The 13,362-nt window shown below is 35.7% G+C and overlaps 1 protein-coding gene across 7 annotated transcripts in view; it reads left to right on the top strand.

Moving 5' to 3' along the window:
* CACNA1D (calcium voltage-gated channel subunit alpha1 D) overlaps positions 1-13,362 on the top strand; it is a 197,048-nt gene that overhangs the window by 114,748 nt on the left and 68,938 nt on the right. For all 7 annotated transcript variants that reach the window (XM_074914639.1, XM_074914641.1, XM_074914643.1 and 4 more), the window contains 9 exons: positions 2,355-2,515; positions 3,112-3,337; positions 3,482-3,689; positions 5,563-5,683; positions 6,708-6,822; positions 7,526-7,595; positions 8,207-8,276; positions 9,021-9,165; positions 10,506-10,635. In XM_074914639.1, the coding sequence (XP_074770740.1) occupies positions 2,355-2,515; positions 3,112-3,337; positions 3,482-3,689; positions 5,563-5,683; positions 6,708-6,822; positions 7,526-7,595; positions 8,207-8,276; positions 9,021-9,165; positions 10,506-10,635 (1,246 nt within the window). The remainder of the gene's footprint in view (positions 1-2,354; positions 2,516-3,111; positions 3,338-3,481; positions 3,690-5,562; positions 5,684-6,707; positions 6,823-7,525; positions 7,596-8,206; positions 8,277-9,020; positions 9,166-10,505; positions 10,636-13,362) is intronic.

Below are 13,362 nucleotides of genomic sequence, written 5' to 3'. Positions count from 1 at the left end.
AATTATTTAATGAGAATAAAAGCAGTGAATAATTTGGCTCGTTGTAATAAACTCTGTCAATTATAAGTGTCCTCTGTGATTTTAATATTTATTTAACTGCTGTGTTTTTTGGAAAATGCTTGATAATTTCATGAAAGCAATGTTGTATCATTGCAAATTTATGAAAATGGAATTTCTCTTCAAAATAAAAGGGTACATTTCATTCTTCCAGGAAAAAATTGTGCTATTTGATTAGAACTAGGAGGGGCGTTTACTAAAAAAATAGAAGACTATTGAGTGAAAATAGTGTAATTTGTTTTCCTATTTTATATAGCCACAGGTTTTCAAGGTACAGCAGGCCATCTACTGCAGTCTGCTACTTACTGTTTATTTCTTTGCTTGTACCAATCTAAAGAAGGTGGAAAATTACTCCTATCCTCTTTTTGAATTTTGCTTTATTTCTGTAGGCTTTCTAAACATGTTTATTCATACACTTCTACATGTGAGTGGCATTGCACACCCTTTGGCAGAGAGTTATACATGTTGAGATTGCTTTTGGCTCCTATGAGTAGAGATATCCAAACAATAGTATTCTTGTTTCATTGACTTCAATGATAGGATGTTCTGTAAGTGTAAAAAAAGCTGTTTTACTTACCCAGGGGAGTGAGCCACCCTGATGATGGCCGTGGATATAACACTGCTTAGCAGGGGACTGGCAAGATAAGAATGTTCTTGAATACCATGTTGATTTAGGTCAGGACAGGATATTTTTCCTTCATGTGCTTAGAATACTGATAAGACTTGAAACCTCTTTGTACTGATATGTGAAACCAGTATAAAATTTCCATTACCACAAGTACAAACTTAAGGTGCATAAGGAAAACTCAGTTAATGCTTGAAGGCAGTGCCAAGCTCAGTTATTTTTATGGTGGTGTTATTGCATATTCATTCTATTTTCTGAGGCAGATTTAAAGTATTTTTAATTTTATACATACTAAATACAATACTTACTAATTCAGACATTAAAAGTATTAAGAAATTTGTCCAGTTATTTGTAACAGTTTTCAAAAGACCTAGTTCCATGTTTTGGTACTGCCAAAAAGGGCTGCAGTGCCCTTTCCCTGTCTCAGCCTCTCAATCTTCCTGCTCTTTCTGTAATGTGGCATTGCAATGAATTGGATCAGACAACTGATCAGCTAAAATCAACCCTGAACAAAATAAATCAGTTTCCACCAGTCAATTTTCAGGTTTGGCTCACTGCATTGAGTCTAGTTTTGGCAAAAGGGAAAAGGAGAGGGCAGAACAAGGAGAGCAGACCATCCCTTTCAGTCACAACAGATTTATGCTAGACTGACATGATAGTGAAACTATAGAGGAAGAAGCTTGTGCATGCACACTCTCCTCTGTGCTTTGCTATTTTAAGGTTAGGTCAAGCGTCCGCTAGAATCTGTGCCTGCTCTGTCCCTTGAATTTTGGATGAAGCAGATGTTAGTTCCTAAAATTTATTATCTACTATAGCTGTAGTTCTGGGTGTGTGAATTTTATATATCTCCCTTTTAGGTAATACTATGTGATTCCTAATCCTTTTCTTCCTATGACTCAGTAATTCATTTTCTTCCTGTTTCACAAATGGAAATGCAACTCAGGGAGACTAATTCGTTTACTAAAGTTCCAAGAAGTGAAGCAGAGAAATTAAATCTGGTCTTAGAGTCTAAAGCGAAGCTAATACCCTCACTTGTGAGTCCAACTCATATCTAGATAGGACCTGTTTACTTGTCCTTCATTATCACTCTTACTCATTTCACAAACATTTGCCTGCTGACACAATTTGAAGGCATGTTAGTAGAAATCCGTAGGAGTCACTGAATGAGATTTCTAACATTATAGGGTAGATTTCTAAAAGTTGACCTCATCATTCCTGCCTTGTTTAATCCTGCCAGGATTTTGCCTATGGTCAAACTCAAAGCCTTAATTTTCATTTCAATTTCAAATGTAATTTGAATTCTAAGTTGCTTCACTGGCTTTTCTTTACTACTATTAACTGTATGGAGCCTGGGAAGACAGATATATCTTGTTACTCAATGAAATGTTAAATGCAGCTTAATCTAATTATGTCACAGTCAATTAGAGTCTCCAAAAATTGTGGTTTACATTTAAAAATCTATAATGAAATCTAAAAAAGGAATAACAGATTAGCACTCCTTAATCTGCAACTGGTAATAATTTACACAACTATCTGAAGTATTGTGCACGTATTTCTGAAAATACACCAGCTCACACATACATACTTGTGCTATTTTCTACACAGAAGAAACCCTCCTTAAGTTCATGTGTTTTCTTTGTAATAATAACTCTGTCTGTATTTGAACTTTCAGTCGACGCTGGCGTCGCTGGAATCGATTTAATCGAAGAAAATGTAGAGCTGCAGTAAAATCTGTCACATTTTATTGGCTGGTTATTGTCTTGGTCTTTCTGAACACATTAACTATCTCATCGGAGCATTATAATCAACCTGACTGGCTGACCCAGATCCAAGGTACAATCAAAAATTATCTGTCCTGTTTTTGACTATGAGTACTTGCATTCTATCAGTGGTTACTTTTGTACTTTGCTATTTTGTTGTTTACTGTCCTGAAGGATATTCAGCCCAGCCAAAGGGAGATACAAGAAATGACTGAATGTATTTGATTACCGTAACTGTAACACAGCTTAATGGCATACCGGCAAAAACCTGACAATATTAAACTAAATACCTGTACTTTTATTGTTAAGCCATGCTTGAAAGATAAGGAAGGAAATGGTAACTGGCACAGCAGAACATGCTGTGGGCTGTGTTAAGTTACATTGTGGACTCAAGCTGTGTGGTGAGCAGCCATGAACTGCATGATGGATTGGAAAGACGAAAATAGTTTAAAGGCAGCAGGGAAATTTACATCCTTGTGTAACTTTTGCCACTTAGATATCAAGTACAGTCCAACATAAAAACCAGTGCTTCCTTCTTAAGGAAATTAAAAATGCTTCAAAGTAGTATAGAAGTGTAGTACTAATATGTTAAAATAAAAATGGAATCTATGAGATAATTCAGGAATGTCTTTTTTTTTTTTTTTTTTTTTTTTTAATACTTTGTTCCAGATATCGCAAATAAAGTTCTCCTGGCTTTATTCACCTGTGAAATGTTAGTAAAGATGTACAGCTTGGGCCTACAGGCTTATTTTGTTTCTCTTTTTAACCGCTTTGATTGCTTCGTTGTTTGTGGTGGCATTGTTGAAACCATTTTGGTGGAGTTGGAAATTATGTCACCCCTTGGAATTTCAGTGTTTCGCTGTGTTCGTCTCCTGCGTATTTTTAAAGTAACAAGGTAAGATTAACTAATACTGATAACTTTAGGAATAGCTGAAGGGTGATCAGCAATTCTTTTGTAATACTTCATCATGCGCTGCTCTTTTACTGTTTTGTTTGGGGTTTTTGTGGTGTGTGTTAACACACGCATTTTAATTTATAGGCACTGGGCATCCCTGAGCAACTTGGTAGCATCCTTGTTAAACTCAATGAAGTCCATTGCTTCACTGTTGCTTCTGCTTTTCCTCTTCATCATAATCTTCTCGTTGCTTGGAATGCAGCTGTTTGGAGGCAAATTTAATTTTGATGAAACTCAAACAAAACGGAGCACCTTCGATAATTTTCCACAAGCTCTTTTAACTGTATTCCAGGTAACTTTCTTTCATCCCGTATGAAACATTTTACCTTCGATGATCAACAGAACTGTTTAAGTGATCATGTTGCCTGAAAATAAAATCACAAATACTATTTACTCAGTTTAATTTAAGTAGCATTCTGCTCATTAAATTCAGTATTCTGGTAACTGCACCATTTGTACCATTTGTTTCATTTCTTATTTGATCTATCTATGCAACACAGCTGTCATATTAATTACTTCACAAAATTAAATCTCCTTTGTCATCAAGTACATACTAGAAAAAGAGATGGAATGTTATTTTTATTTTAATCAAATTATTTTCTTCAACTTTATTAGCTATATAAAATTTCTGCTATTCCCAAGCAGGAAAAAATGAGAAGCATTGTAGGAGTGCATATTTGGATATGGATCATATCACTTACTATAATATACAAATAAATATGAATTTCTTTAAAGAGACACTGTCAGGTTTATTAAAATTTCATACTTACAGTTTACTTTTCACTATTCTATGATCCTTTTTTTATTTTTCCTAATTTGGATACTAAAATTAGGTTAATTGGTTTCATCTTTCTAGCCATTGTCATGTTTGACATACCTTTGTACATTACCACAGTGTTTAGTTTCAGACTTTGTAGGTCAGTGTTTAAAGCTGACACTGCAAGACTCAACTTTGTGTCAACTTCCTGTCTTTTTGATAGAAGTTTCAGGGCAAGTAAAAAGTCTTTCTATGTGATTTTAACATAAGGGAATATTAATTAGAAATTTTCTTTAGAGGACAAGTGTCCACATTTGACCTGACATTGCCCCTTTAAAAAATTAAGGCTGTACTTCCAAACTCAGCTAAGTTATATTTTATTCAGATTTTAGGCTGCCTCATTTTCAAAGCAACGAGGCTTTCTTCAGTTTTGGAATACACTCAGGAGCAACCAGCCTGTTGGGTGCTCAACAACTATGAAAATCAGCTTGATAAGTTTAGCTCTCCAAAAGTGGATTTCAGGAATTGGCATGCATATTATTTTCTTGATCAACCAGTTAATTACTTAGAAGGAGAGTCATTATTACATGTTTTCTCAGGACAGAACTAATAATTTTTAAGAATTGGCTTAGAAATATATCAAGTGCCCCTATAACCTGTATTGTATTACTCAGAATTTTTGTTGTAGTACAGAAAAAGTGGAGGTGCTTCACTGTAAACTATTCTTTTAACTAGGATCAACAGATAACAGATTTCTGTAAAATTCCTTTAGACTTTGGTGAAATTATGTGAAACAGTAGCCAATAAGAATATCAGGTAATTCTCTCACAGCACTGAGCTCCATTCAGTTTAAAATAGCCACCATTTTAAAAGCTATAGCAGGTAGTGTATGTGTGTGGTACGCACATTATATAATTCATGATAAATGATGATAAGATGGCCAGTCCCTGTTAAAACTGAAAATGGGTAGATGAATTTGCAGGACATTTCACAATTGAAAGGATTTGTGGCCTCTATTTAAAAAAAAAAAAGAGAACATTAAAACATACACTTACCTGATTTTCAGGAGTGATAAACATTTGCGGGCATTACTACAAGTGTGGCATTACTGAAAATCAGGGCTCTTTTGCATGCCAAAATCAATAAAATTAGGCTTCTTTTTTTATTATTTTTACCTTTGAAGTTCAGTGATGTAAATGCATAGCATAAAATAAAAGCTAGTAGAGTTAAACCCAAGCTTTCAGGAGATGCTTGTTTAAATGGAAATTTTTAAACAATGAATGAAAATATTATTGTATTGTTTTATGTATACAGAAGGTTAGCCTTAATGTGTATTGTGGTCAGAGGAAATGTATTTCTCTATTGGTCTTTTTGATGTTGAGTTACTCATAATTTATCTGCTTCTTAGATTCTGACAGGTGAAGACTGGAATGCTGTTATGTATGATGGCATAATGGCATATGGTGGCCCGTCATCGTCAGGCATGATAGTCTGTATATATTTCATTATCCTCTTCATCTGTGGTAACTGTATCCTTTGCACTCACTGGCAAAATCTCTAAATGGGGCTGTGTGCCGGGGAAATATGCGACATTTCTCTAGGAAGTGAGTAAATTGCAGTGGACATGCAAGAGCTTTCTGCTTGTGCTAAGTCCTTCAAATTCCCTAATGAATGAAACTCCAGTGATCTCTGAGTCCATCTACATCCACCACAATGGCAGAAATCAGAGAGGATTTTTAATTTCTTCCTTCAGTGGGAAAACAGCCTTATTCTACCTCCTTGTTTCTATTTGACATCTCTCCCTCTGAAAATGCATGGTGTCATCTAATCTCTGTGGCAGTAATTTCCCATTCATCCTTTTGACACTTGATTTAGCTCTGTGAATTCTGACACACGCTGATAGTGGAGCCCCTGATCTACTGTGTAGTGCAGGGACCAGATGAGAGAAATCTGCATGGAGAACTATTGAGTCAGTTAGGATTAAATCTACTGAAGCATTCTGCTTCCCTGCCTTCAGTGTACTGGAGCTGCTTCCTTGGCCCCATGTAGCAGCAGAAACTAGTGTAATTCTCAGAAGTTCTTAAAAGGTCAGGAGGTGATAAAAGGGCAAAAACATTCTTTTTTCTGTACTATATGGTACTTGTATCAGTATTTGTACTTAACTGATGGGGACTGAAGTACAGAATTTGATATAGATTGTTGTAGACAGGGAAGATAGTGCATTATAAAAATGAATTTTTCAAAATGCCCGAACAGTCTTCACTTTTTATAGACAGTGTTTCACATTTGAAACTTGCTCAGGGTAGCAGAAAGTTGAGTTTAATTTATTTAGTATTCTGCTATTTTAAAAAGAGTGACCCTAATGGATCTCTGCTCATTTTACATCCAGTCTTAATCTAGTCCATTAAATGTTATTTGCACTCCGCTCCAGCATCACAAATCTCTACGCTGTAGGCTGGCAATGTGTGTTTTATATCTCTCACATTGTCAGTGTTTATGCTGATAATAAACCAAGCTAGTAAGGCATAATGTCCTTAAAGTGATTTGAAATAGATATCTTGCTAAATGTCTTCTTGGCCATTGCTGTGGATAACTTGGCAGATGCTGAAAGCCTAAATACAGCTCAGAAAGAAGAAGCTGAAGAAAAGGAAAGGAAAAAGAATGCAAGGTAAAATAGCTTGGGTGTGTTGCATAAGCAGGAGAGGGAAGGAGGAGGGTACTGAATTCTTTCATAAGGATTTTCTTTATATAAATGTCTTTACCATCTTCCAAATTTATTGAACTTGGGGAAAAAATGAAAGATTTTACCTAGACATTAAAATAAGACCCATTTTGTATGATTTTAGATAAAAGTTGGGTAGTAATGGGGAAAATGGGGTGAATTAAGGACATAATGATAAGCCAACTGATACTTAAACATTGCAACAGTAAGATTTATTGTGCAATTAGAACAAGAATGTATCTGTTGTTGCCAGTGCACAAGTCCCTGTGAAATCAGTTCTCAAAGCCTTATATAGACAAGAGGAAAACCTTCCTTTGAAATCAGTGCAGGCCAACTGAAGTCAGTGCAAGTTGTTTGTTTGAGTCCAAGGGCACAGTTTATCCATCTTGAAAGGAGTAATTATCATGCACTGGTTTTTTTAGGGATTAGCTTCTGGAATTGTATTGAAAATTATAATCTTTCAAATGGATCATTGTATTCACATGCAGTAGATTTTATTGCTCTGACATCTGCAGCTCTGCAAATATTTAAGTATTTTAATATATACTTTTTAGGTATGTTTTAACTTTTCATAGAATGGGTATAGTTCAGTTAAAATCTTCTGTCTTTCCATGATGTGCTTTGTAATTGTTATTATATTGTTTTGTAGAAAAGAGAGTTTGGAAAATAAAAAAAGTGAGAAGTCAGAAGGTGACCAGAAGAAGCCCAAGGATAGTAAGGTATTTATTCTAAAAATTGTCTTTTCTAAGTGGTTTTACTAATTTTGCTAGGGAGTCCTTTTCAAGACTACTGTGTGTTGTATAATTTCTTTTATGAATCCATCATCCCTACATTTTTTCCCAGGCAATGGGAACTTAATTCTAATGCTTTACATCCTCATGGAGTCTCTTAATCCAGAAAATCCTTTTGCTTTCAGGATATCCTGAGAAGGGAAGCTCTTAGAGCATGGAATAATTAATGCTAGAAAAAACTGGCATTATTTGAGGATCCCTGTAGTTTTTTAGGTATTTTGCCTGATAAATCCAATGGAAGAGATTAGTGAATGATAAACTCTTAGTACAATGTTCAAACATTCTTGATATTTTTTACCAGAGACTGTTGGTTATATTCTGATTGTGATCTACACAACCATAAAAATAATCTTTAAAAATATGTATTAAACTGTCATCTCCCCTTGGTTCTCAGTGTTGCCCTGTTTCAGAAAACAGACTAAGCATAGCTATCCCTTTCCTGACCTCTGAAGCTTATTTGCTTTGCTTTCTGTTGAACTTTATACTCCAAGTCATATTTAAAGTTTTTTTATTTTTGTGCATCCCTTTTATTGTTGCAGGTGACAATTTCTGAATATGGAGAAGGAGAGGATGAGGATAAAGATCCCTATCCACCCTGTGATGTACCAGGTATGTGAATACCAGCCAGAAGACAAACACATTTAACTTTGTTTACTAAAATATCTTGAACTTGCTTTTGCTGAACACTGAATCAATTCCTTTAAAGTTTGAATTTGTGCTCTGTTATCAGTGGATAAATGGGCCTGTAAGCTGCTAAGTATTATCTTTTTCTGCAGCTTCCTAGACATTATAAACAGTATATGAGAGTTAACACTGTGAGCCTGAAGACTGCTGTGGTAATATTATCTGGATGTGAGAGCAAATTCTAAACTTTCCTGAAATGTTTGGCAGAAAAGGACATTCCGGGGCTGATGATGTTGGGTCAATTTTGTCTTACAGAAATCTGCCCTACCTTTTGACTGCTCAGTGCTCAGCAAGTGCACAGAGCTCCACACCCCTTCACCGCAGCTCAGGCGTGGACTGATGGTCAGGGGCTGAGCTTAAGTGGGGCTCCAGAGCCCATGTGCAGGGGTGTGAGTAGAGTCACTAGACGGGGCTGGTCAGGACCAGTAAAGCCTATCAGTGCACTCAGGGCACTTACACACACACCCATATATGCACATAAACATGTATATAGTCTTGTGTCAACTTATGGAGATTCATATATTGATTCATGGATTCTTAAAAAACCATGTTATGAATATATATTTCCTATAAGCCATAAATATATTAATACAAGCCATGCTTTTATATTATTATGAACAAAACCTCAATGGTTTTTTATTTTATAGTAAAAAAGTTTTTAATTTAAAGTAGGTGAAGATGAAGAAGAAGAGGAGGATGAACCAGAGGTACCAGCAGGCCCACGTCCCCGTAGAATATCAGAACTAAATATGAAGGAGAAGATAACACCAATTCCTGAAGGGAGTGCCTTCTTCATTTTCAGCAGCACCAATCCGTAAATATAACTTTGAAAAATACTGGTTTAGTCCATCAAGGTTTAGCAGTGGAGGAAACAGACCTCCTTCCAGTGAGGTTAGGAATAGAACTCTACATAATAATTGGCTTTTGGGGGGAATTAGAATCTTTTGGCACTCAGTCTAACTCCGGAGCAATTGTACACTGATGAAGAAAGCAAGCTTCAGTTGTCAGTAAAAGTTGTTACTCGTTGGATGGAAATGAACAAGTGAACTCAATTCAGTTCCTACAGACTGAACATAGCTTTTACATGTATATGTTATTTGGTGTGGGAGAATGCTGTCTTCTCAGTGGTAGAGGTCATCACAATTAAGTTTAGAAGATGGTGTGATGATCAAGATACAGTGTTTTGGGCTTGTATCTTACTCACTGCATGGGTTCTCTAAAGCTCATCAGCATTTTCAAACAAACTGGAAAGAGAGCTATCTAAACCTGTAATTTTAAGAACACATATGCTGCATCAAAAACATTAAATTTGTTGAACAATGTCAAATTACTTTTGGCCTCAACTAATGCTATGTATTCCCAGGCCAAAATGGCTGTCTTGCTTAACTATGATACACTATACTCAAATCATCTACTTAATTACAGGAGAATAAATTTTCCCCAAGAACCTTCTGATTCTTCAGCAGAGTTTAGACAACTTCAGTGTTAGTCATTTATGAACTCGATCCTGCATTTTTGTGGATTTAATCCTGGACCTACTCTACCAAGGTGCTCAATAGCATTTGCAATAACCTTGGGCTCAGTGACTCTAAGCATATGTACAGTTCCACTTCATGTTATGTGGCTGAAACCTGGCAGCTTTGTAGTCTTCAACACTCACGTGTAATTCTATAAGAAAATCTTCACAGGAGATTCTGATTTGGCTTGATTCTCTAAGTAGCACAATGAGATCTGCAGCTGAAGCCACATCTCACTATTTTTGACAGCTTTAATAAGGATCAGATCAAACTGGGGTTCTGAAATGACTTACTATCTAGCATTGGTCCTTTTGACATTGGCCTCTGTATGTGCTGCACAGTGGTACAAACACTGGAACTTGTAGTGACATTCGTAACCCACTGAAAACCAGTAGGAGCTTGGACATCCTCTCTCAGATTCCTTCGATAAGTACATCTTCACTACAGGTGATTGGATTTTGAATTTATTTACATTTTTAGAAATCAGAGCAATATCTTCAGCATTTGTAATGCTTTTAGCTGCTGATGCTTGCTCTGTTCTGTCACCGTTGGCAGAGTATGAGAAAACATGTTGTGTATTAGCCATCTGCTGAATTCTCCTTGCACACATGGTATATTTTTTGTATCTCTTCTTCAGGATTCGTGTGGGATGCCACAGACTCATCAATCACCACATCTTTACCAATCTCATCCTTGTCTTTATCATGCTGAGCAGTGTTTCTCTAGCAGCAGAAGATCCAATTCGCAGCCACTCTTTCCGAAATAATGTAAGCCCTTCATTATTATGTCTGAAGATAAATATATCATGAAAGGATAACAATGATACTAGTGCCTGGTTTTTAATTTTCAAGTTAAGAAACTTCCCTTTTCCTTTTTCAAGTCTTATGTTTATTTTTTCTTTGCTCTAAAAAACATAAATCTTTAAAGACAAGTAACTTTATTGATGGAACATCTTATGTATTAGAACCATTTATTATGTATATTATGTCTTTCCTTTGTTAGCTATAAATATATCAGAATATAATATGACGAAGCTGAGCATAATCTGTATAATGTTCATATTTTTTCATCATTTTCAGCTGGTGTACCTGATAAGCATTTCCTGATTTCCTCTTAGTACCTCTCAGTGTTTGACGCTGATTTAAAAATGCCAGTTAAAATTACCATTGTTTATGACATGTTGGGAATAGACTCTGACCTCTCTTCTCCTTCACTGACTCTATTGTATGGTCTTGGGAAACTCAGAGTATCACGCTGTTAATGAGTATGTGCATTCATAAGGATGTTACCTCTTCTTTCAAAGAAGCTAATATGGCCACAGTAATGAGTTTGAACACCACCACACTGGACCTGAAGATCCTCGGATCTTCATTAGCCATATCAGAAACTAAACAAGTTTCCCTTTTTTCTAAACTCATGCATAAAATGAGGATTAGACCATGCCCAGCTCTTGCCTTGATTCAGAGTCAAATGCCATTTCAACCTATATACAAACACAAAAATTTTGAGGTGTTTCTGCATCCTTTTTTAGATACACTTGTACAAACAAAATATTTGTAAGAATATTAATTTCAGAAAGTCTCCATTATTCAATAAAACTGTAGTTGATATGGTGAGTAAACATCTGTGTTCTCTGAAAACAAATTTCTGAATCCCTCATTTTTATTTCTTAATGTAGTAGAAGAATTGCCTGTTACTCAAATGCACAATTATTAGACAGAGAAACAAAAATAAATTCACTCGTGACCAATAATGTTTGTCTTACGTTTGTTGCACTTGTATTAGTGATGAAGCAAGCCTCTCATGTTATTGTGAGTTGTGCATGCTTTAGATTAGCTAGCTGAGATGATGCAATTTGGTAATAGTCTGGGGGGACTTTTGGGATACTTTGACAGAAGTTCTAGGCCTTTTCTGTCTTAGATATAAATTGATCTGTAGAGATTGCTATGGAGTTAGAGAAACTCTTCCACCTCTTACAGGAAAGATGGGCCTACTAGGTTAGTAGAGGTTGTATTCCTCTACTTCTTGCCAGTGTAGATGCAGCCTCTGAAAGTCTTCTTTTGGCTGTTGACATTCTCTGAACACTTTTTCAGTAACATTAGTAAAACCCAAAAAGCTAAAACATTCTTCAAAGGTAAAAAGAGGTCAAAGCACAAAGACACTGAACATGTACTATTCAGTAGAGCTGTATGCTTCCCATATCTATAAAACTGCACAAGTGCAATCTTTTAAATCACACTAATGGATATGAAAAAAAGATCTGGTGAGGAATACTGAAATTATTATTGTAAAAATGGCTTGAAGGGCTGATAATTCTTTTTGTAACTTGAGGAGTACTAGGAAAATGTAACTGGAAAGTGGTGGTAACTGAAAGGATTCTTCCTGTTTGGGACACAGACAGATAAAATGTGTGAGGAATTTCAAGAAGGCATTGCCCCCTTGTTTTAAATATCCACATATGCACCAGACCTGCATATTTTTCTTGTTACTACCTTGAATGATCATGTTCCTTCAACCAGCCAGCTCCACAAGTGAATGAAAGTTTACAAACTGGAATGCCTTTAAATATTTTCTTTTAACTCTAGAATAAATTCCTTACTGATTAATCTTTGTTGAATGGCTTTAATATTTACCTATTTTTTCAGCCACAGCAGGGGACAGAAGAATGTGATCTTCATCTGAACATGGGGAAAAAAAAATTCTTTTATATGATCTAATAGGAATACTTTATGTGTTGTCTCTTTATTTTGTTTCTCCTTCCCATTTTATTAGCTGCTAAACTGCAAGCAACATGTTTCTGTGCACAACTGTTTGCTAGTTGGATTTCTAGATCCTTGAAACTAAACTAGTATCCTACTGCAGTGCATGTAGATTGTGGTTAGGTGCTAGTGATATGGCCACCTTGAAAGGGTGAAATCTTGGTTGTACTGAAATATGTATGGCAGTGTTTCTGTCGACAGCAGTGAGGTCAATATCAATCCACAATCTTTTTAGAAGTTTGCATATCACTATGCCACTGTTGTGGATCCTTTTAGATTTCCTACAAATAAATCACTGCTGGATCTTCCAAGTTCAAGAAAAAAGAGTTGTAGTGCTGATTTTAAGTAATTTAGTTATTTGTTAATTTGTTTTGTGATGCTCTAGCCCAGTCTATACAGGAACATATAATGTAGCAGAATGTAGAATGATGTGCAATCTAGAAGCATTCATTGAAGGGGGGGTTTTTATGCAATACTTTGGTTAAAAAAAAAAGACGACATTATTAATAGTGATTTATTCTTTGTCTAAGATTCTGTATCTCTGCTAAAAGCTGAAGAACGTACCTGTGAACGCTGATAGAGGAAAGTCTGTATTGAAAGAAAGTGTTGCTTGTTGGGTCCAGTTGGTTTTTCAGGGGTGAAATCTAATATCTTAGCACAGTGGCATTTTAAACTACTTTGTCTACATTCCCCATCTACCTACTTAGATTAATTCAGGTGGTGTTGTGCATGTGG

This window comes from Athene noctua, chromosome 10 (assembly GCF_965140245.1).
Source record: "Athene noctua chromosome 10, bAthNoc1.hap1.1, whole genome shotgun sequence".
NCBI classification, from domain to species: Eukaryota; Metazoa; Chordata; class Aves; order Strigiformes; family Strigidae; genus Athene; species Athene noctua.
The sequence above is the reverse complement of the archived record's forward strand: the minus strand, read 5'-3'. Positions and strand labels throughout refer to the sequence as shown.